This window comes from Fringilla coelebs (assembly GCF_963513975.1).
Source record: "Fringilla coelebs genome assembly, chromosome: 7".
NCBI lineage: Eukaryota > Metazoa > Chordata > Aves > Passeriformes > Fringillidae > Fringilla > Fringilla coelebs.
The window spans coordinates 28,121,964-28,145,775 of record NC_140035.1 but is presented as its reverse complement, the minus strand read 5'-3'; the positions used below and the strand labels follow the sequence as shown (position 1 = coordinate 28,145,775).

Here is a 23,812-nt window from a genome sequence, read left to right as displayed (position 1 = left end):
CTCTTTAATTGAATTGTAGCACAGCCTATAAATATATTTTCACAACTGATTTTACAAATGCAATTTACAATAAAACTGCTAACTTCTGAAAATTTAACAAGCCATGTCCACCAGGATACTGCAAACGAAGCAGTAACAACAAGCAATTAAATACTTTTTCCATGAAAATAAACTACTACAACCATCAGCCAGGCTACAGCTACATTATTGCATGACAAAGATACACACATTAACTACAGTTGATACATTTTTCTTATTTATTCAAAAGCTAGTGGATGACAAAAAGGGTTAAAATGTTTTATACCACCTATTCATTACATAAACAAATACTTAATCCAAAGGGACTTATTTTACAAGCCCCTCTGTCCAAAAACCACACACAAATTAGTTTTTATACACAAATGTTTATTTCTCAAATAAACTTCCCCTTTAAACACAAGGAATGAAATCTAAATCTTCATAAAGATGGATCCAAAACAAAATCCCTCCAGTACTTTGTAATTACTGTTTTGTTGGTCACTACTGGCTTTAACTGTTTAACATCAAAAAACAAGGACATATTTAAAAAATCATGCTACTGGATACCTAGCTCTGCCTCTGACCAGCTCTACACTGATCTCCAAAAATTTTAAAATTTTACATCATGAAATCCGAAGCATTTAACTGAACAACAGCTGTGCATTAAACACAAACAACTGAACAAGAGGATTATAAGATGTAATCAAGTTCATAACGAATATAGGTGTTCTTGTCATCATTATAGATTCTTGGATAATGTGCTATCAGAGCATCCTGTGAGCCGATGTAGATTGAATTGTAGATCTTCCAATAAACATCTCTGACTTTTCTGGCAGGGTGAAACAAACCCTAGAAAACAGAACAAAACAAAATGTAATAAAAGCTTGCACTTCCAATATTCTTTTATTGAATTTAATCAAGCATTGCAAAACAAGCATTTAATAAACGGACAGAACATACAAGCTCTAGGAAAAAACATTTCTATATACTAATAATATACAGACAGTACTTGCAGGAATACACACTGCAAGAGACTTTCACCTTCCTGCTGATGTATCTTCATGCTGAGGTCCCCACACTGCAAAAGTCTGAAATTTCCTATCTGCAAATTATTACTAAAATGCTGTCACACCTTCTCTACACAGACCTGCATGACTTTAATCCTTGCTCCCCACCTGTTAGATGAGTTTTAATTCCACAGCCCACAGAGCCACTGTCATGTGCTGTGACACAGAATTACACAGAAAGGGGTCTTCAGATTTTACCGCCCCATTTACAGAAGCTGAACTGCCCAGTGTTGCTCTAGCAGTACCAAGTCTAATCAAAGCACTGCTTATAGTGCTGCACTCCTGTAAACATCTCACTATTTTTCTTGGCTAATGACCAACCATGACTATTAATCCTATCTCTCATTTAAATATTTATCTCACTGATTACTTGTCATAACCCCTCCCACAGCTAATTTATTCCCCAGTCATTAGTTCACATCCTCAACATTTGTGAGATGCTTCCAGTTTAGAAATCAAAGTGCCAGGCTATTTTAGTCAACTGATATTCTAAGTTAGCTGCTCTTTCTGCACAAGCTCTGTGATATAATCAGCTATCTCCCTATACCAAACCCTCTCTTTACTGCCTACTTTCACTATTCAAGTCTGGATATTCTGGCACAAAATATCCCGTTTAAATAATACTTTGGAGACAAAAAGCCAGTTTTTCCTTTGTCGGAAATCACCTACAGTTGACTTTTTTGTCTGGTGGAAAGAAGCCCTGCCTGACAACTGCTCTCTGCTGCCCCAGCACACAAGGCCATACCTGTAAACAGTACTGTAACATCCTGCAGGGCCCAATAGCGACTCTGAGGCCCTCCAGAGCCCCCATAACTGCCTGGATGACGTGAGGAGAGGTTTCAAACACATTGGGCCACACGTAGTTTAACAAGTGATTAAGAGAATCTTCACAGCCGAATCCATAAACACCAAGGGACATATGCTGCACCACAGCACTGGCTGTTTGTCTGTGTACCAGGTCCCTGCAAAGAGAACAACGGCTATTAATAAATGAGACTTAGAAGCAACATAACTGGACAAGCATACTGTTTCTTTTCAGTAACACTTCTTGAAAGCACTAATAACACTTTCAAGCCATACTTACTGACAGCAAGAGGCAGAGTATCAAAAACCAGTAAAGTGAAAAAAGACCGGGGTTTTATGACAAATTAATGCACTCCAATTCCACAGAAGTCCAAACAATAGAAATTATCAAAAGCAGTTTTAATGGAAGAAGTCTTGACTCACTGAAGATGCTTTTATAATTTTAATCTTCAGAATTATTAGCAAAATTGGAGCATATATAATCTAAATTGTTTGCAAATAATGGCTTCCAAATTACGGTGGCCACTTAAAGCCTTTGGCAAACAAGGACAATACGTATATTTGCTATCATAAACAATCAAGTATATACTGAAAAACATGACTATGGGTAACTGTACCACAGAAGAAGTGCACTCACCTGTCCATTAAAGCATCTTCAAGCAATGGTGTAACAGCATAAATGTAATCTTTTCCCATTTCTCCAATGTATTCAAACAGGAAAGAAAGAGATTTTAACACACCATTCTGGACATTCAGTTCTGGAACTCTGTATTCATTCATGAGTGCAGGCAGCACTGTGAAAGGTGAGCATGTTTCAGCCACAATAGCAATTGCTACTGTAGTACATACTCTGTTCTGCCTTTCCTGTACTTTCAAGTTGTTTAGCAGTGTGGCCAACACATCGTGAGGTCTGGAAGAGACAACATGGACATTCATGTCAATAGATTCAGTGAGGATTTGGATAAAATTTGTTAAACTTCAAAGAAGTGACAGAGAAATGTGGTTTGGCCCTCATAAAAAGTTTAGAGAACTAGGAAACAAACTGAATGCTAAACATGAAACACTAAACTCTAGAACAGCTAAAGGATTTATTTTCACAGCCAACATTTTTTACTTTGTCTAGACTCAGCTTCTTCCCTGCCCTCTGTTCTTCTTCTTGTCAACTCTGGAGGGTAGCAGGGCCTCCCCAGTGTTACTCTGATCCCAGAGGAAATTACAGACTTGTACAAAAGCAAGTATTGACAGAGATAGGTTATGTCCTGCGTGGAGAACAGTTACAGCACTCCTGCCTGCTTGCTCCATCTGCATTCAGCCAGTCATCAGTCTCTTATAGAACACACATAAAGGTGGCAATCATGCCTCCTACAATGTGCTGACTTGGAGTATGACTTTAGTGGAAATAAACCTTTAAGAATCAATAAAACCAGTGATTTGGTGGGGGGGAGGGAAAGAAAAAAAGAGAGAGAAGATAAATTATTTAAAGGAGAGTTCATGAAATAATACAAAGAGGGCGTGAATGCATATTACAGCGATTCACAAGACAACAGCTCTTACTCCCAAATAAGACTCTAACCTTTTTAGTCCACAAATTTTGTTCAGAAGTGCAATGTCCTCTGTTAATCAAGAATACGTGATTGTATTTTTCAAAATTAGTAAAATCATGTCTACACATATAAAATGTAGAGAAGTTTGAATTATTTCCCACCAGAAAACTAACAATCATCAGTATATTTGGCAACTGTGTGAAGAAGTGGACAAGCATTAAACCAACCTACCCAATAGCTTTTGCAATATAACCAAAAGTGTTCACTGTGGCTCTTCTGATAGCTTTCTTGTGAGCTTTTAATAACTCAAGCAGTTCAAAGCAGATCCTCATCCATTCTCTTGCAGAAACATACTCTGCACCTCTGAAAGACAATAAAATGAGTTACCACTTCAGTGATGTGAGAGGTTTTGAAACAAAGCTGCAAACTGCGGCACCTATTCATTTGCTATCTGCAGAGCAAAGCTTAAGCATTTCCTTTATTAGGTAATTCAACAGTGCGTCTGCTAAATATTTCAGTTTTAGGCACAACTTCAGAAGTATCAAGAGATACAACAACAAATTCCCAGAAGCCAAAGTTGAGCTTCTGCTACAGTAATTGCCCACAAGAAGGTTAGATATTTTAACATTACTCAGCTTACCTGTCTGCAATACGCCCAACAAGATCAATACAATTTTCCTGTACTTTCTCATGTCTGTTCTTCAAAATAGGTGTCAACCGTGGCAGCAGGTCTTTGATTGGTGGTGTCATCTTGTGCATACCTATTGAATTCAAAGAGGAACATTTAGTTTTAGAGTGGTTTTTCTATTTTGCTCTTGAAGAGACAAGTAATCAATACAAAAACATACCTATAACGTTCACAATAGCCTTAAGCGCTCCAAGTATGCTGCCCAGTACTTCAGGATATTCTTCACCCAGGTACTCATACAAAACAACACCCAAGTGTCCCATCAGTTTTTCCTACGACCAAGCAAAAAGAGTTAGAAGGTAATTTTCCCCTTCCCTCTCATTACTATGACCTGCCAGAGCAAATCTGAAAGAGAAGTCCATACCTCTTGACAAGTCTTCATGACAACTGCAGTACGAGAGATCAGGTCAGCGGCCTGCTGCCTGACTTTGGCTGATTTGTTGTTCAAACGCCACAAAACTGTACCACAGATCTGTGGCAAGTAGGGTTTCACTCTTTTGCCCAGAGCATTAACCACTGTGCCAAAACCATTCAGCATCACAGAATCCTGAGGGAAAAAAACAAAGGAAAATCAGACAAACAGCAACAGTGCATTTTACCTAAACTTGCCATAATCTAAAATTGCTTTTAAAACGCTAACATTCCAGAGACTGCTTCTGGATTTCATTGATTAGAGCATTGACATCTAAAAAGGGATTCTAAAAATCTAACTCAGAAGCACACATTTCTGTATAACTAACAGTGAGCTGGATTACAATTACAGTGAATGGAATACTGCAACACTAGTCCTTACCTCTGTTGTCTGTTCCTGGAAGGCGTACAAAATACCATCAATAAGCTGTTCTTCCAGTTTGTGATCAATGTCTGCTGCCCCCAGGTTTCCCATTATCTTCTCAATTGTTTCCATGACCATCTTTCTGTACTGCTCAGCCTCATCTTTCAGATCATCCACAATTCTAGAAATAATTTCTGCTGCTCCAACTTTATTTGCCAGCTCCACAGTTGTATCAACCAACTGAAATACAGAAATGTTAAATAAGCAAGCATTAAAATTATGCTTAAAAGTAGTTAAAAATCTACTTTCTACATCTTGAAAATAATTTCCCTAGTCTGAAGAAACACATTAAGTCCACTACAAAAAACTAGTTTTAGCTTCAGAAACCATCTAGTGTTTTTAAGAACATAAATTAGGTGAACCACCCCACTTTGCAAGTGATGAAGACATTCACAGATGTAAAATGTCCTGATAACCTCCTAAGAACTGGAAAATCTTCTTAGCTACACAACTTCTAAATTGCTAGTAAAAACAAAAATCAAGTTTCAGGACGCAGACAAAAATAAGTATTTAGCCTGAATGAACATTCTAATTTTCTTCTACTGTAAGTAATTTCTCAGCTAAAAAAACCACCAAAATTACCTGTCTGTAATTTCTTCTGTCCAGTGCCATTCTGTGCTGCCAGAAATGTTTGAAGAAGGGTGGCAAGATTTCTGTTTTAATGTAGTTTGCTTCAACACCATCTGTACCACAACACTGCTTTACCACCTGACAGGAAATAAAAAACCATCAATTTAAATCTGGTGTAGGGTGTGGGTTATTTTTACTTTTGTTTGGATTTTTTTTAATACATATTCAGTATCAATGCAAAACTATCATTGTGACATACCTTCAACACAATTTTTTTCATCTCTTCATCAGGAGACTGGAACTCTCTGATAAGAATCAGCATGACTTCTCTGGTGTAGTAGTTTGCATACTCGGCATCCATGAGTGGAATCAGGTAACCAATCGCCTTCAAGAACGCAGCCAAACCCTATTTAGATGTAAAATATGTCTCTAATAAGTTACAGCAGGAACACATCCATTTCAGTTCAAACTAAAGAATGTATTTTAGATTTACCTTTCCTCTGTGTTGACGTATACCCTTCCACAAGGGCTTCAGGACAGAGTCAAATGACTCAATACCATAGGGAGTGGCTGCCTCAGCCAAAGCAGCAATGGCCAAAGCACTGATGGTGCGAACTTTCTGCTGCTCATCCACCAGCCCTGCAAGAGATCAGGGTTTAGTACCACTTCTTGTACTCGTGTCTTAAGTTCAAATTAGCAAAAACAGAGCAGCAGTGTAAAAGGGATTAACTTATTTTCACAAATACTGAACTACTATTAGTCTTCCTTCATCTTTCAGAGTCAGCTGAAATGTTTCTTGGTGTCATAGCAACAACAAAACCAGGACCTTACTGTTACTGTGCCTTACTGAGGTATAAAAACTTCCAGATATAAAGTGGGCAAGAAAAACTTTGTCTGGGAAAGCAGAACTTACCATGCTCAATAATTTCAACCAAGCTCCTGAGATGAGGCAGGATAGCACAACCCATAAGAATAGCAATCTGCTGTACAATCTTGATGCCAGTGTGCCTGGCCTGCCAGGACTTTTTGCTTTTACAGACAGCTTTCAGGAAGGGTAACAGAGAAGGAATGCCCAGAGCAGATGCAACAACAGCAAAGGCTCGAGCTGTTGTGTTTCTGACATACTCATCCATGTTATCGATATCAGGTCGCATTGTGGAGATCATTGTTGCCAAACCCGCAGCCTGCAGGACAAAACACAAAACATACCAGTTGGATTTATGAACAGCACAGTTAATTGTTCTGCCATGCCTACAAACATGCAGGTATATGTAAGCTAACTCAGTGCTTTAATAAAGGATGGTGTTTTACCTTAGCCAAGTTTGAAATAATTTCTCTGCCTTCCACTCTAGCATAGTAGTCTTCATCAATCAGAAGTGGTTCAATGACGACAAGAATCTAAAAAAGATAAACAAATTAATACTTCCTTTTATTAATACTTACTATATAGTATTTCTAGCACTGAGTCCCTGAAACAGAGATAATTCCATTAATTCAAGCTTACGGCCTCACAATGATCAGAAAAAATTATTGCATTGCTTTTTATAGTTAAGTCTCTTAAGGATGTAGCCTGGAGACATTACCTAGATCAGGGTAAGGTCCTTCCCACCTCCAAATATGCACATATCATATTTACATCATGCCTCAATACTGTACAGCCTACACTCCAATCACACTATAAAAACTTTCAAGTTTGGTTTAAGAAACATGAAAGCGAAATATGTTTAAAAAAAGTGGTATCATCCTCTTCTCATATGCGCATAAAATGCAGAAAATGCAAATCGGAGATAAAATAGCAAAATCAAACAGCAAAATGCAAATCAGAGATGAAATAGCAAACTGCAACAAACCTTGTGTACGTATGGTCGGACCAAGTCATCCAATTTGTAAAGAATTCTGTCGATGACTTTGACAAGCAAGTGCCGCTCCTGATCTTCGAGTGTTGGTGACATCAGCAGAGGCAGAATCTGATTGAACAGCGGCCCTGCTCCGAATTCCCGAGCTTTATCGGTAATTTGCCGCAACGCAGCCTGAACAAAACCAGAAAACCTGCCAGTTAAACTAAGGAAACACCACTGAACAATCATAAAACAGGTATTAACCAAGTTAAAATGTAACTGACTGCATCCACAGGCTTCCAAATACTTGCCCCAACCACCACAAAACTATTTCAAGCATTTTGTTAAAACAAAAATGTGCAGTGACAAACACTGTGTTGTTAGTGCCCAGGCATTCAGTTTTCAAGAGAAGCTAATACTGGCTCCCTTTGGAAAATAGCTTCACAGGCCTTGTTTGCATCCAGGCAGCTCAGGGCTTAGAGCATTTGCAGAAAAGACTGCCATTATGTCGCCTAATGGTTAAGGCCAAAACTTAAATAAGGGCTACACTAAGTAGCTAATTTAAGTGCAAGAAACAAAATCCAGAAAGTTACAGAGCCATGTAAGCAAAACACACTATAAATCCAGTTTCTCATAATTTAAAAAAAACCAAAAATTACACAAGGCCTACACCATTTAGTGACTAACATTACTGTTAAAAGAGCAGCAGAATTAAATTATACTGAATAACAAAAAGCCATACAGGTATAGAAGAGGAAGAACAAAAGCACTAAACAGTGTGCTGTTCTGGCTGAAACGGAGTTGATTTTCTCTGCAGCCCCTAGTATGGGGCTATGTTCTGGATTTGTGCTGGAAACAGCGCTGATAACACAGGGCCAAGCAGGGCTTACACAGTCAGGGCCTTTTCTCCCTCTGACCTCACCCTGTCACTGAGGAGGCAGATTGGCACAAGAAATTGGGAGGGGACACAGCCAGGACAGCTGGCCCAAACTGCCCAAAGGGATGCTCTACATCATATGGCACCAGGCTCAGCATACAAGCCAGGTGGAAAGACAGCCAAGAGTCACTGCTAGGGGACTGCCTAGGCATCACTTGTTTGGTGGTGAACAACTGTTTTCCATCTGCATCACTTGTTTTCTCAGGGATTATTTCTCCTCTTTTTTTTTTGTTATTTTCCTTTACTATTATTATTAATAAACTCTTCTTATCTCAGTGCACAAGTTTTCTCACTTTTACTCTTCCGATTCTCCCCTTCATGCTACTAAGAGAAGCGAGGGGAAAAGCAAGCAGCTGTGTGGGGCTTTGTTACCAGCTGGGTTTAAACCACAATAGATAGCAAAGTTTAGGAGAGACCGTCAAGAGAATCGCATGGACAACTGAAGCTAAACCTGAAAACAAACACCAGTTTTTGAAAAATGAGATTACATAAATATATCTGACAATTCATCTTACCTTTCGCATGGGAGGGGTGCCATTCTTTATTTTCAGAAGTAATTTCATTATTTTTCTCTCCTTCTGTTCCTCAGGACTCAGAGTCGATTCATCAACATCAACCTACAAATAATTCCAGACAAATAAATGGGCATTGCTACATAATCAAAAGAAAGCAGGGAAGTTCAACCAGCATGAGTGAAATCTCCTTTACCAGCAGCTTGTCGAAGTACTGGATATCATCTGGTTTCAGGAATGGCAGGTTGCCAGATGGCTGGTCATTGACACTCTTCATAGTGCGGTCCTCTGTCTGCATGTGGAACCCTGTCATACCCCCCAGGGGCGTTGGAGTCGCTGTGAGCTTCCGAGCAGGAGTACGGATGGGCACATAACCAGCTGGGGGTGGGAGAACCTGAAGAAGGAAAAACAAAATTCATTTTAATTGCAACAGATATGAAAAGAAGAACCCAGCAAATACGAAACATTGCTTGAAGTTGTAGCTTTCACTTTACTTGTTTGGGGATTTGTGTGTTACTGCATACAACAGATCCCATGTTCCCAGCAATACAAACTCACCCTGAGAGATTGTATTTGCACTTATCCTGTACTGCCAATGTTTCAGAAGAAAACTCACTCCCACTGCTGAGAGCTGGGATAATAAACTGTGAAGTGTCCAAGGATTAGAGAAGCACTTCAATAACTGAATCAAGATAGTATTCTTGCTGTCTCAGTATTTGTGACCCTCTTCCATGTTTGTCTACACCTGGACTTACAGTTTCCATCAGTCCATACAGAGTACATTTCTGGCCTTGACAAGCATTTCCAGCACTGAAAAGCACAGTAGTGATTTGCCTGTGAGATCACCTTTAGACCCCGCCCCCCCCCCCCCCCCCCCCCCCCCCAAGGGATTTACAATAAATCAAGTCAAACAAGTGTGTACAATCAATACTTAATGTGAAACATTCTACTTCTGGGGAAAAAAACCAGTAATCCCTGGTAGGAAAAAATCTTCATCATAGTCTGCTGTTATTTAAATCCAGATTAATTACCTTATATCCTTCAGGAAACATAGCATCCAATTCCTCATCAGAAAGTGGTCTGTTTCTCTCATCAATTTCCCTCTCCCAGCGCCAAGCCTGCAGCTGTTCAGGAGTCATGCTCATGATGTGACCTATAGTCAAAATAAAAAAAAATTATTAAAAAAGAAATCCTTTTGTATGCAGAAGGAGATGACTTGTTTACTTAATTTTTAAATGCTCTCTTTAGTCAAAGTTTCCATAGCACCTGAACGCTGTAGCCAAATACGAGATCAAACTCTTACAGAGCCTTTTATCAATTTTTTTACCAACTAAACTGAACCGCAGCAGGCATGTACCCTTAGAATTTCCTCCCCAGAAATGAGTTGCTGTGGGCATTGCCACAAAAATAGTAAACAGCATACATTGACTGCTTTCATACAGGCAGGAGAGCATACTGGGCAGAAGTCTGTTTCAAAAGACTATACAAAAGGAAATTCTTCATTCCCACAACACCAAGAGAAGCCTTGGACAAGGGACTGAGCTTACCTGGTGTAGGGGTTGCCATGTTCATAGCTGGGGTACCAATGGGTGTTTTGCCAGGTGTCAGAACAGGAGTGCTGCCACCCATCTGGCTCGCAGGCGTTTCATCCCAGCGTGACTTCCTTTTGCTGGCTCCTGGGGTTGGTGTCTCACCAATGGAGTCACCACCTCTGTCTGTACGAGGTGTCTCAGCCCAGCCACTGCCATGGCCCGGAGTATCTAAGGGAAGACAAACCCAATCTTCTCAGAAAGCTGAACAGTATATACTCCAACTATACTATCAATATTGAAATCCATTTTCAGTATCAAATTAACAAACAGTAGGCAAAAAGTAAAGACTTTTTGCTGAATATTGAAATAAATATAAATACCTTGCTGAATATTGAAAAAAACCCAGACATTACACTAAAAATATCCAACAGAGAACTTTGTTTTATGAAAAAAGTGCCATCTTCTTACTGAACCTTAGCATAAAAAGATCCTAAAGAAACAAGACCTACTCAGATATTCGAGGAATTGAACAAAGTACTCCATGTACTCCCTTGATTAAAAGCATTAGGTAACCACTGTTTCACTGCTCTCTGACACCAGAGTCAAATTCAAATTAGGCAGGTGAGATCCTTCTCTAACTTGTTTTGCAAAAACCTCTTAAAAAACCTATAACAACTAAAAAACAGCACATACAAACATATTACCAAACGTAATTCAACGTGTGCTTTTCACTGCATCCTTTATACATTAAAACCCAACCTCCAGCAGTCATTAGCTATGACAAAACTATGGTTCCATATTTGAGCTGAGATACTTTCATGGATGCCACTTGGGCACAGGCAGGAACCGATGTTGAGAACTCAGACAAGAACAACTCCCCACATTAACCACTAGATGTCAGAATATAATTACTTTTTGCCTGGATTCTGAACTCACTGTTTAATTAAGGTGAAAAAACCCAGTACAATTCACCATTCAAAACCTATCATGCACCTCCCAGTTTGCCATAAATACCTCTTTCTGTCTTGGGGGTTTCATCCCATCGATTTTTCCGTGCACTGGAAGTGGCACCTCCATGGCCCGGTGTTGCGTGACCAGGCGTGTCCCGGCCGGGCGTTGCAGCTCCTGCTGGTGTATGACTGGGAGTTGGATCCCAGATCTTTGAGCCTGGGGTGGCACCTGGAGTTTCGCTACCCTTTGCACGGCCTGGAGTTTCATCCCATCGCAGAGATGGGGTGTGTCCAGGAGTCTGCACAAGACAAAACCAAAAGTGTCAGTATCTCATCCTGTACAATAAAACACTGCTAGTTGTTCTTACTGTAAGGAGTACAGTAAGAAACTTCTGACACTCAAGAGGATTAGCACAGATAATGCCTTCTGTAGCTGATGAGCACTAGGTCATTACCTCTGCTTGATCCCAACTGGACAATTTTTTAGGTGTAGCACCAGGAGTCTGATCAGCTGTCTGATCCCAACGCCGTTTGCGTTTTGAAGGTGGCTGAGAAGCGGCTCCATTGACGACTTTAAGCTCTCCAGCTTTAGCTTTTTCAGCTAGTTGTTGCCTAATTTCCCTCTGTTCAAGAGCACAAAAATAAAAATGTAAGAACTCTTCAAATTATACATTTAAAAGAGCTTTTTCAATATCTTTTTATGCTTTTTTTGAGGTTTTGCTCAAACAACCTGCAATTAGCTACTGCTTTTCGTTCAAGGCCATTCTTTTTTCAAATTCTTCTATAGTGCCAGAGCAACTGTGTTTGCAGGGCTGTTTTAAAATTAATTTTTCAATAAAAGCCATTCTTACAGCAAATGCACAGAGAATTTTTAAAGCTATCAGCTTCTGTCATCACTAAGTATATGCCTTAAGACCATTACCCACCTGTTTCAAATAATTACCACTTCAGTAAACTAGATGGATGACTTAGAAAATATGTTCACAGGAGCTACATCCCATGACATAAAAAAGCCCTGAAATTATTTTAAATCCTGAGATGATACTGCTAGAACAGCCCACTAACAGAGACTGTTTTGCACTTACTGCATCCATAAGCAGTAAGACTGCCAAAATTAGGAACTAATTCTTCACTTAAGACTAACCAATGTCAGAAGTCACTGGAACTACTTGCTCCAATTAGCAAGATGGTACTGTAGGTATTACACAAGTAATGTGTTTATATTACCAACATATTTTTAACTATTAAAATAAATTTTAAAGCATGTTTTTTGTTTTTCTCCTTTTTTGTTTTTAATATTTAAAACCAAATGCAAATCTTATACCAAATCTTAGTACTGCAACATCTGTTATAGGTACTTCATCAAAAGCCTTTTAAAACCTCCCTGGCTTTCCTATACACGGAGCTCACAAAATAAACTTCTCTCACACTGAGTAATTCTCAGTTACGGTTAGATTTTGTCTCTCCTCCTCTGAAAGAAAATAAGCAAGAGAAAGGCCAAGTTCTACAAAAACCCATCCAGATTAAAATGTATTGAGACTATTTTTCTCTGCATTGCTTAAGTTTTACATAGAACAGATGTTTTTTAGAACTTTCATCGTTAAATTCTATTGACTTTCAACACATGAAGAATGTGATTTTTCAAAGAAAGTGGCTTTTAAGTCAAACAAAGCCAAGAGAATTTACACTCCCACTTTTGTAACATGCTTTCAAAGGCTGTAACATGAAACTCAGCCCAAGTGGAAAACCCTCCCCTCCACGCACCTCTTCTTTTGTTAAATGCTGTTCACGCATAACATCCATGTATGTTCTGGCATTCATTTTAGGGTCTGGAGTCTTCCCTCCTGCAGAAGAGAACAGCAACAGGAATGGAGCACAATGAGTACAGGATAAGCAGAAACTATGGACTTCTACTGTCCTGCTCTAGTATTATATTATTCCATGATCATTTAATTTTACTTTTTGATTGAAAATTTTTAAAATTACATGTATCTTACGTTTATTCAGTTTGCTGATCAATTTAACCTGTTTGAACACAAACATAACTACTGCAGTTTCAAACAAATATTTTAAAGCCGATAAAAATGATAAAATGACAACACAGTTAAGAGTCTTCAGAAGTGATGGGTTCCTGGGTTGCTAATCCGGAATACGTACACTTTCGTGCCTTTGTCTCCATCAGCAGTTCTGACTTCAAGCAGCAGAATAGAAGCCTAGAAAATTATCTCTTTACCATTAGTAACACTTTGGAAAGATATTTATAATCAAAACATTACCTTGTGTAAGCTGTTAAATCCTACTTGTTATCTGACTACAAATAACTATTGCATACCTAAGTAATGTTTAAATTGTTTTATCATAAAGACCCATTTATAAGTTTGACAAATCTGGACATGTCTCACAGACCTTCTAGTGTCATATTGTAACAGGGCTTCGTTAAAAATAAAAATAAAACAAAATAAAAAACCCCAAAATACTGTTTGATGACACTTTCCCCCTCTTCTGTTCTCAAGGGACACTTGTGATTGGGATCTGAATGCAATACAGTACATACACCACCACAACAATACTCACAGGTAATGGGTTTTGTACACCATATGTTGTTTTATGCTCTGTATCTTGCATTTACTGAGTTTTTAAATACATTAAAAGAAGCCCAACTTTATAGAAATGAGACTTGTCAAGAAAAACACTTTTCTTTAAGAAAAATGTGCAGATTTGCTATACAAGTGGTATAGCTATTATACTTTAGGGAAAAAAATAAACTTCTTAAACATTTCTATGCTGAAGATCACTGCCCAATTGGCTGTGTCTTTCTGACACTAGCTTTGATAGGACTTTCCTTTGGAATACTTTTTCACCATAATCTACACAGGATGTGTTGAACTGCACCCTTAAGAATGCAGACAGGACTGGCATATAGCAGTACTGCTGTAGGAAAGAAATTAAGGACAGTTAGTATGGGCCTGTGAATTCTGACAATACATGTTTATATCAATTACAATTAAGCAAGTAAAATAATTAATATCCCTATTAATTCATGCAGGCTGAAATTCTCATTTGTAAAACCTGCAAAATAGCTACTAATTTTACGCCAACAGGCACCTTATTGCCACATGTGAAACTCACTCACCTGAAGAAAGTTTCAGACCCACTAACACCCCTTCTCCTGACTTGCATTCTATAATTATCAGAACAGACTTGAACTATTAATAGTATCAAAGTCTTATTTATGCTTTTGCTTCTTTTAGCTATACCACCTAAAATTTACATAGGATGGTAAGAACTAGGTGCTCTACTAGCATTTCAAAAGCAGTAACCCTGTAAGTCTATAACTTGGAATGAAAACTATCAAGGTACTGAATGAATCTGAGCACTCAATACACAAGTTGTTCAAAGTACAACGCACAACCCAAAACGAAATGAAAAGAGAAACCTTTAACCCTTTGTGTTTCTATGGCAATGGCTCATTGACAAGTTTCTTGTCCTTCTACCTGGAAAGAAAACTCGTATTATAAAGATGAAGAATATGGCATCTAAATTTTCAACCAAATCTCTATGAAAAGGGGATGTTTAAAACAAAACTAAGTTTATAAGCATGCCAACAGAAATCAAAGGGCTAAAGACAATTAAAGACAAAAATTTCATACAGGGTATAGAAAAGCCAAAATAAATTACCATCTGCAAAAGGATCAAGACGCTCAGGGGAAATTATCATCATCCGCCTGTGCTTTTTGTACTCATCTTCCCGATCTGCAATCTTTTGAGGACGGTGTTCTGCAAAAGGATCATACTAAAAACCAAGAAAGCCTGTTAGTCACAGATTTATAAAGACTAATATGAAAAGTGTCAGGTACTGTATTAATTTTAATTATTAAAAAGACTTAAATTATTTTTTGCCTCCACTATGCAGGAAATGTCAAAACACTATACTAACTTAAATTTTACTTCCATAACTAGAATTTCAGTTTTTTAAACACAGAACTTCTTATGAAATAATTTCTCATTAAAATTTGGTATTTTAAGAGTTTATTCACTTGCTACCAAAGCATTTCATGCTGTTGACCTTTTCCCCTCTTTTTGCAGGGTGACTTAATGCTATTTTTTGTGCTTTTAAATTTTACAGAAAAATACTCCAAGAATATAAAACTTAGGTGATTACATTTTCCTTAAAAAATGAGAAGTACAAAGGATATTTCCCAGTTATTTTACTTTAACGAAGTATTAGATTTCAATTTTTTTAAATTCTGATAGTTTAGTTTCTATATTCATGTTGGCTTTACATGCACAAGGGCCAATCTTTATCGCCCTGTGGAATTTAACAAGCTTGCAGCAACATTTAAAAAGCACAGCTCTTTACATACATCTTTTACTTCCAGCAAACAAAACCTGTTATTAACACTTGTTTTCCTCAGTGCTTACAAGAGTATTTTACTGTGCCTTCAATAAAGACGTACCTGTTCAGTAGATTGTGGTATGTCATTAAGCAATGCCACTGGAGCATGGTATCCTGGCTTCTTCTGGCCAAGCAGACTTGTGGAAGGGTAGTCATCATCATCCTATCAGTAAAGACAGGTGAATTTGTCATGCTGGTATTATACTTAGATAAACTAACATCAAATAAACATGCTGTGGTCATAGAAAATATGAAAATGGACAGTAGAATAGGTAATTCAAAATTTTAGCAAGCTTTCTCATATAACTTTTCTTATTATTCCCAAACTGGTGAATCAGATAAACCTGCTCATATCACTAAGAAGTCTTAAGTATTCTTCAATATGCTACATTTAATCAAGTATGCTATCTACACTAGTCAAAAAGTCTGTATTTCACATCAGCACTACTGTTAGTTAGCACCATTAGAACCAACTAGTTACTGTTAGAACCTAACTAGTTCCCTAGTTGGTTGTGAGAACTGGTGCAGAAATATTCAAACTATTTTTCATACAAGTCAGCTATATATATATATATATATATATATGGAATAAGACAATAAAAAGGTTTCAGAAACTGAAAAATTCAGAGATAGATTCATGCTAGTTTAGCTATAGTTACTCAATCACAACGGCAATAACAAGCACTTGCTTTTGCTATTCCTTCATATCAGTAGTCAGTTTCTATTCAGTTATTTACAGCAACCCAAAAGAAAAACTGCTCATAAAACTATGAAACTTTTTCAGTGAGCCCCAGAGTAATGGAAATTTTTAATAAGGCATTCTTGTAAGTCTGCAGATGACACAAGTACATTACTTAAAAAAACCCTCATATATCAACTAGTACTAAACTAAACATCTTCCTTGTTCTTAGAATAAAATTCTCTCAGTATATGAGATAGTTGCATCTGATTTAGAAGGCCTATAGATCTGACCTGCAACTGAAAATACTGTCCAATGTTTAACATTAGAAATTAACAGACGGTACTCAAACAAGCAGGATACATAAGGAAAACACAACACAGTGAAAAAGCCAATTCTTAGAAACAGCTCTGAAATATGAACCAGGAATCTTAAAACAGTCACTACAGTTTGCTGGCTGAAGTTTTATTAAATTTTTTACTGTCATTTGTAATCCTGGCAGCAGTAACAGAACAAAGTTAATTATTCCAGCCAAGGGTAACATTAAGTGCCAGGTCACAATTTTTTGCCTTCTGCTTGGGCCTGCAAGACTCTCAAAGCAAAATTCACTAACTACAAGCCAGACTTAGAACTGCAGCCCTGAAAAGGACTTGGGGGCCGCTGGTGAAGGGCAGGCTGGACATGACCCAGCAGTGGGCACTCCCAGCCCAGAAAGCCAAACGTGTCCTGGGCTGCATCCAAAGCCCCGTGGGCAGCAGAGCAAGGCAGGGGATTCTGCCCCTCTGCTCTGAGATCCCAGCTGGAACCCTGCATCCAGCTCTGGGGCCAGCACAGGAGGGACAGGGACCTGGTGGAGCAAGTCCAGAGGAGGCCAACAAGAGATTGGAGGAATGGAGAACCTCTCTTTCAAGAAAAGGTGAGAGAATTGCGTTTGTTCAGACTGGGGAAGAGAGGCCTTTGGGGTGACCTAACTGCAGCCCTTCAGTACCTGAAGGGAGCCTAGAGCTGGAGAGGGACTTTTTCATGTGAGCATGTAGTGACAGGACACGGGGAAATGGCTTCTAACTGAAGGAGATTAGGTTTAGATTGGATAGTAGGAAAATAATTGTTTTTTTTGAGGGTGGTGAGGCCCTGGCACAGGCTGCTCAGAGAAGCTGTGGATGTCCCATCCCTGGAAGTGTTCAGGGCCAGACTGGAAGTTGCTTTAAGCAACCTGGTCCAGTGAAAGGTGTCCCTGCCCATGGCAAGATGGCTGGAACAAAATTATTTTTAAGGCCCCTTCCAACCCAAATTATTTCAACATTATGTGCTTCCCAGATAAGACATACTTGGTCCACTATGGCTTTAATGAAAATTAGTTCTACTTCAAGCAACTGCTACTAAAAATTACTCAAAATCAATTCTGAAATAGTTACAGGTCCTAAACAAACAAAATAAATAAAATCACTTACATCTTCCAATTCAGTAGCTGCAATAGAAGTGACATATCCAGCAAATCTGCTGTCACTGCCACCATAAATTTCTTGATCATAATATCCTGTGGAATCAAGACCTACTCCTTGTGCTTCATCAAGAGCAGGCTTTTTTCCTTGAATTTCTCGAATTTGTGCTTCGATATCTAGGGTAAAGACACACACACAAAGTCTTGTTACATATACATACAAAATATAGTAGTCATTTAGTATGCACAGCAAACAGTTTTTTGCCCAACCTGAAAGATTACCATTAAAGAAATAAACATATATGACACACAAAACTACAAAAATCGTAATTCATAAACTGGTATTCATAAAAAGCTTCTCCTCACGTTTTAATATGATCCAGCACAGAGTACTTTTATTATATGGCTTAAAGCAAACTATTTAACTCACTGTTACCATATCTCACCTTCTGACAGAGGTAGCAGAGAAGCTAATTTACACCACAGCAGTATTTCTCAACATTACACTAACAAAACCCTCACAACAAATGTCATCCTCTCATTAAAAAAACCTTTCACAATGTTATCGCCAATTTCGCTAATTTAAACAATTCTGTTCAAAATAATTACTGCACAGGTTCTCAAAATTGAGATTTAATAAAACAACACTGTATTTGTTTCATAACATAAAAAAACCCAACTCTAATATGCCACTGGGTAACAAGTTAATAAAAAAACCCCCAAAACTTAGGGACTCTCTTTTCACTTTGGCAGCTCAAATGTTATTTACTCATCATTATTCCTGCCTGCACCACCATCTTTGAAGACTGCTATTCTTCTGGATAACAAAACACTCTTCAAATAGGACAAATGGGAGCTTTGTCATTCTTGTACTGTATCAGGATCTGACTCTAATCAACTCTGGTAGCCATCTTTGACCCTAGAAATTTGGTACTTTCAGAAAGAACATCAACCTCTTAATCCAAAAAACAAGGAAGGAAATTAAACCATGCCTTCCTCCCGTCTGTTGTAATGCATGACAAGAATAAATTGCAGTAATCCAACTACCTTCAACAAATGCAACTGTAGGTATATTGAGGCACAGCTGTGTAAAAATTATTATTGTTTTCATGTGAATTTTGAGTTAATAGATATGGAAACACAATTATCCATACAAAGGAAATTTCACTGGATCAAACAATTACTTTAATGGCCAAGAAAACCCCCAAGAGTTGCATTTTATGGCTGCAGGAATATGAAGGATCAGGGCTGTGAGGAAGAATTGCATTGCATTGTAAATGGACTACAAAAGACCCTTTCAACATGAACAATTCTGTGATTCACCCTCTCCCACCTAAAGTGCTACTGCCTGCTACTTTAACTTAAAGGAAATTTGTCAATTTACAAAAGAGCTACAGGAAATCTTGTTCACAAATAATCTTGAATCTTGAGTATTCAATAATTGTTTACTACTGTTGCTCACTTCTCTTTTCAGGATGCATAAATGTGACACGTTTTTACCATCAAGCCACTTTGCAAAAGGCACTACACAATGTTATGCAACACCTGTAGGAAACCTGACAAAAAATAAGAATACTTTTTTCTAAAGCTAAGATTATTAGCATTGTAATACAAATTATTGGATCAGAATTGCTTCGTTTAAAAGTTTAAAATGTCAACACTGCAAACTTCAAGCCTTAACGGCACAGCTAGATCCTTTTCTTATCACAGACTGCCACTAACAAAAAAAAAAAAAAAAAGGAAAAAAAGAAAAAACAACAAACAACAACAACCAACCACAAACCCACAGTAAGTGAAATTATGCCTCCTGTACAAAAGTATGTTCTCTAGAGAGGCAAGTTTTACCTGACATATCTTTGCCATATAGCTACAAATGAGAACAGCAAAACTAAGAGTGCACTTAGAAAGAAGCACTGACTTCATGTGAAGCACAGTAACCTGGCAGCAAAACAGCAATTCCTGCATTGGTCTAGTGAGAAAACACAGCAGAAATGTGTTTCTAAACCCATTAAGAGTCCTACACACAGAAGATATACCCTAAAGGCTCATAAGGAGAATCTTGCTCCAGCCACTTTAGGGCTTCCATTGAACGTCTGCAGCTTTCTAAAGCAGCATAACTTCAGTCACCTCTGTGTTACAGACTCGTGATGCCTTAAGCTCATGAGAAGCTGAAACCTCACAAAAGCCTTATACTACTGGCATGAGCACCTCCTGAATCCCGCCTGTGGGTACATCCTGCTCCCTGTAAAATCCTGCACAGCCCAGAGGATTTCTTTGAGTCCACAACTTGGAATCCACTGTTCTCCAATGTGTTAGTTCTGTGAAGCAGCAGAAAGAAACTACTTCCAAATTAGGGATCTTTGTCTTGCCCTCAGAGGCCTCTGCCTGCCTTCAGAGGCGCTTACAGTGTCCTCTTAAGGTATTCTGCTTCTATGGAATCATCCTATGGCATGGCTATAGAGCCAATGAAACTCAATTCAATTACCTTCTCCCCAGATTTTTTAGTTATTTATGTTTCTCTCAGAAAGCAGATGAAGCTCCTGATTCCTTCTGCAGCCTGGTGCACTGCAGTACTGGGGTGGAAAGGAATACCTGGAGCTTCCATCTCTACCAAGGACAACCCTACCAGCACCGAGTGGGTGATGTGAGGGTACAAGCCCAGCACTTCCCTTATTTCCAAAGGGCAGTCAGTGGAACAACAAACACCCTGCCTCTTCGGTGACACACTAAGGCCTGACTGAAACTCCACAGCTGTAACCAACTTCAACATGAAAAAAGCCTATGGATCTTGCCTACAGGATCATCATGCCTTACACCTGTTCACTGAATCAAACAGACCATAGAGCTCCAACACATAACACAACAATGAGTCCCCTGCACTGAAGGGCACCACAGAGATTTGTTTTGCTTGGCCTCCCACCTTCTACTATCACCAACAGAGCTAAGTAACACAGCTGGGGGATTTCTGCAGTGAAAGTGTCAACACAAAAATATTTTTTTCTTATTGATGGTTCTTACCAACACTTAACATACCAAGGCCTTGTTCTCCAACATTATTTTTAAAACAGCTATATTCCATGAAGAGGGTAGAAGTATCATTCATAATTAGCCTTTTCCTTTAAATTACAGGGATTACATCTGTTAGCAGGGTAAAGAGCATTCTCATTTTCCTACACCAAAACCTGCTGGGTTACCTATACCAAAAAAAACCAAAGTCTATATAGGCTCAACAAAACTTACTGCTAGCCACCCTAATTTTTAACAAATATGAGCCTCCAGGTGCCAGTTTAAATGAAGCATTCTAGGGAGAACACCCCACAACAGCCCTTGAACCAGGAGGCCTGTAGCCACAGGTGGCCTGTGTTTGGTAAGCATCACATATTTAGGTGGAAAACACTATTTTGACATCCAAGATGTGCCAGTTAGCATTCCTGAGCTAACTAGCATTTCCTTGAAAAATCTCACACCACGTTTAACAAAGATCTTTAATAAAAAGCAAATTAAGAAAGAAAAATCACAAATATTACTTAAAGATACATTGTGTAAAACAAACTACTTGTTTAATGGCTTAGTCAAGCAGGACATAATGGAAATTTCACTCACAAATGGAGAAACAGTAAAGGGAGTGGGATATGGGGGAAAAAAAAAAGAGCAGGGGGATAATATTCTACTTATAATTCCTTTTCTGTATTTTACTCTATTATTTATATATTTTGGCATTTTAGTAGAAGTAACTTTAACAAGCAGTTGATTTGAAACATACCATAAATGCTGAATATTATTTTAGTCAACACACATTAATTCAAAGTCTCTGAACATCTAGCTCACAGAGAGGCTTTCTCTATGTGCTCTGCTACCACACATGTACTTCTCCTCTAAACATTAAAAAAAGAAAGAAGACCCTGTGCTGGAGAAATATTTTACAGGGTAAACAGCTTCTATGTTTTCACGTCTTATCATATTTTTGCACATTTAGCTTGCCCTTGCATGGCTTGATTTTTAGCTACTTTAGCACTCTTACATGTGTTATTAGATCTATTATATTTGAAGAACTCTGTTCTCTTCTCAGCAAGAAAAAAAAAATTTAAACTAAAAATGACCTTCAACAGTATCAAATGCTCACACATTTATTGAGGCTTTATGAGCTGCCACTTGAAACTTTACTTTCAGCCTCAGAGTTCTCCTTTAATTATGTAGCTGACAGAGACTCCAACTGTTTTGATGCTTCTTTCAAGCTGTATCGTGAACACATCAATCAATAAGTATTTAACAAACAGTACAGATATATTAAAAATATTTTAAGATGATTTAGTAACAAACAACTCAATATGAAACATTAATGCAAAACTGAAAAAAGATAGGCTAGAATTTGGAAGCAAAATAATCAAGCTGCTCAGCTAATGCCTCCATGCTGGGAAAGACCCTTCCGTGATCACACCCTGTAATACATATTTTTTATTTACCTACCCTCCCCCTTAAAACCTGTTCTGATACAACACTAATCAAAACACATGCAACTGGAAGCATGTCATTGTCTTCACTGAAGTCAGTGCATCACCATTTGCTCCAATAAATAAGCAATTTCAGCTGGAAAAAAAAAAAAGAAAGAAACAACCAAACCTTAACCATTCTACTATTTTATGACAAGCATTCTAGTATTTTATGACAAGAATCTCTTTAGGAAGGAGAGGCAGAGCACTGTGATGGGTAATACTCACTTGAGTACTATCTCACACAACCCTTATGCATGTCACAGCATATAAACAAAGGACAAGACAATTTCTGTAATCATACCAAAATACTTTAGAATGCTAAAAAAAAAAAAAAAAAAAAAAACAAACAAATTAAATTTTTAAAAAGTAAGGACAACAGTTTTAGCTTTTCTTCATCTCTAAACTCAGATTAGGTCTGTAGTGTTAAACACTATATTAACCCCACTTCCATGGGAGATGATGGCTTTCCATTTGAAAAGCTTTTTCGGTGCAAAACTGAAAAAAAAAAAAAAAATACTAAAAGACAATGAATGCTTGGGCGCCCTCACAGCGCACAACCACCATCCAGAGGTAGTTTTCGATCAGCGAATTACGCATATAAATTAAAACAAAATACAGCAGAACACCTATCGTACAAGTGAAAAACCCCGGAGCAAAAACGCAGAAGCAGTGTAATTTTACAAATTATTCTCCGGTGCCTGAAAATACTTAAGCGCAGGGCAAGCCGCAGGCAATGCCCACAAAGAGCGCTTTGATTCCCACTGAGAAGAGCTGGAGAGAAGCTGTTCGAGAAGAACAGCCCGCCAGGGAAAGCCCTCGGCCGCTAAAAGGCCCAGCGAGCCGCCTTCCTACGCCAACAGCCGGCCGCAGGAAGTCTGTGTAAAATGGCAGCTCGAACGCTCCCCACCTCACGATCCTTCCCCTCCTTCGGGGCACTTTTCTCAGCAAGCACCGCGGCGGCTCAGTATCGGCTGGGGCCGCGCCGGCTTCCAGCGGGCAACACCCGCTCTCCAGGCCCTGCAGCCCTGTTTAGCGAGGCCAAAGGGCTCGGCAGGGGAAGGAACGCGCGCTCTTGGCGTTCCTGATGCCAAACTCGCACCAGCACCGCGGCGTTTGCACAGCGCACCGGCCGAGGCTCGATGGGAGGAAGGAGGCCGGGGGCGGAGAGTTCAGCGACGGAGCTCCCCCGCACAGGCCTGGCCGCCGCTCCGTCCCACGCCAGCACAGCCAGAGCTCCCCTCATGCCCGTCCCCCGCCCGGCCCGGTGGTGACGAGCGCAGCCGCCATTACACACAGGCCCTGCCCGCCCGGCACCCACCCGACGAGCCGCGCCTGACGCTGCCCGGAGCTGGGGAACAACACAAGCAACGGGCGATGTCCGAGCGCGACGCGGGCGGCCGCCGACACGGGGCCTTCCGGGCTATTTTTACCTTCGTGGGTCTTGGCGATCTTCGCCATTTTGTGCAGCGCCAACGACGCCGAGGCGGAACTGGCGCGGCCCCGCCGCT

At 39.1% G+C, this 23,812-nt stretch overlaps 1 protein-coding gene across 6 annotated transcripts; it reads right to left on the bottom strand.

Annotated features, from left to right (window-relative positions):
* Positions 1 to 243: 243 nt before the first annotated feature.
* Positions 244 to 23,812, bottom strand: SF3B1 (splicing factor 3b subunit 1). Of its 6 annotated transcripts, XM_084209335.1 has the most exons (25): positions 23,735 to 23,812; positions 17,822 to 17,988; positions 15,753 to 15,854; positions 14,974 to 15,088; positions 13,060 to 13,139; positions 11,751 to 11,918; positions 11,360 to 11,594; positions 10,361 to 10,573; positions 9,845 to 9,966; positions 9,010 to 9,207; positions 8,817 to 8,918; positions 7,377 to 7,556; positions 6,838 to 6,924; positions 6,440 to 6,710; positions 6,020 to 6,165; positions 5,786 to 5,932; positions 5,539 to 5,664; positions 4,915 to 5,136; positions 4,486 to 4,668; positions 4,282 to 4,393; positions 4,074 to 4,194; positions 3,665 to 3,796; positions 2,527 to 2,799; positions 1,831 to 2,047; positions 244 to 867 (listed from the first exon to the last, which is right to left on the bottom strand). In XM_084209335.1, the coding sequence occupies exons 1-25, from the start codon at positions 23,760 to 23,762 to the stop codon at positions 709 to 711; spliced, it is 3,906 nt and encodes a 1,301-aa protein (XP_084065461.1). In that variant the 5' UTR covers positions 23,763 to 23,812; the 3' UTR covers positions 244 to 708. The 6 variants fall into 6 exon arrangements, 2 of the variants coding, with proteins under 2 accessions (XP_084065461.1, XP_084065462.1); XM_084209336.1 differs by lacking the exons at positions 14,974 to 15,088; positions 15,753 to 15,854; positions 17,822 to 17,988; positions 23,735 to 23,812 and adding an exon at positions 13,453 to 14,906; XR_014616308.1 differs by lacking the exons at positions 244 to 867; positions 1,831 to 2,047; positions 2,527 to 2,799; ... (14 more) ...; positions 10,361 to 10,573; positions 11,360 to 11,594 and adding an exon at positions 13,453 to 13,508 and having other exon boundaries at positions 11,861 to 11,918.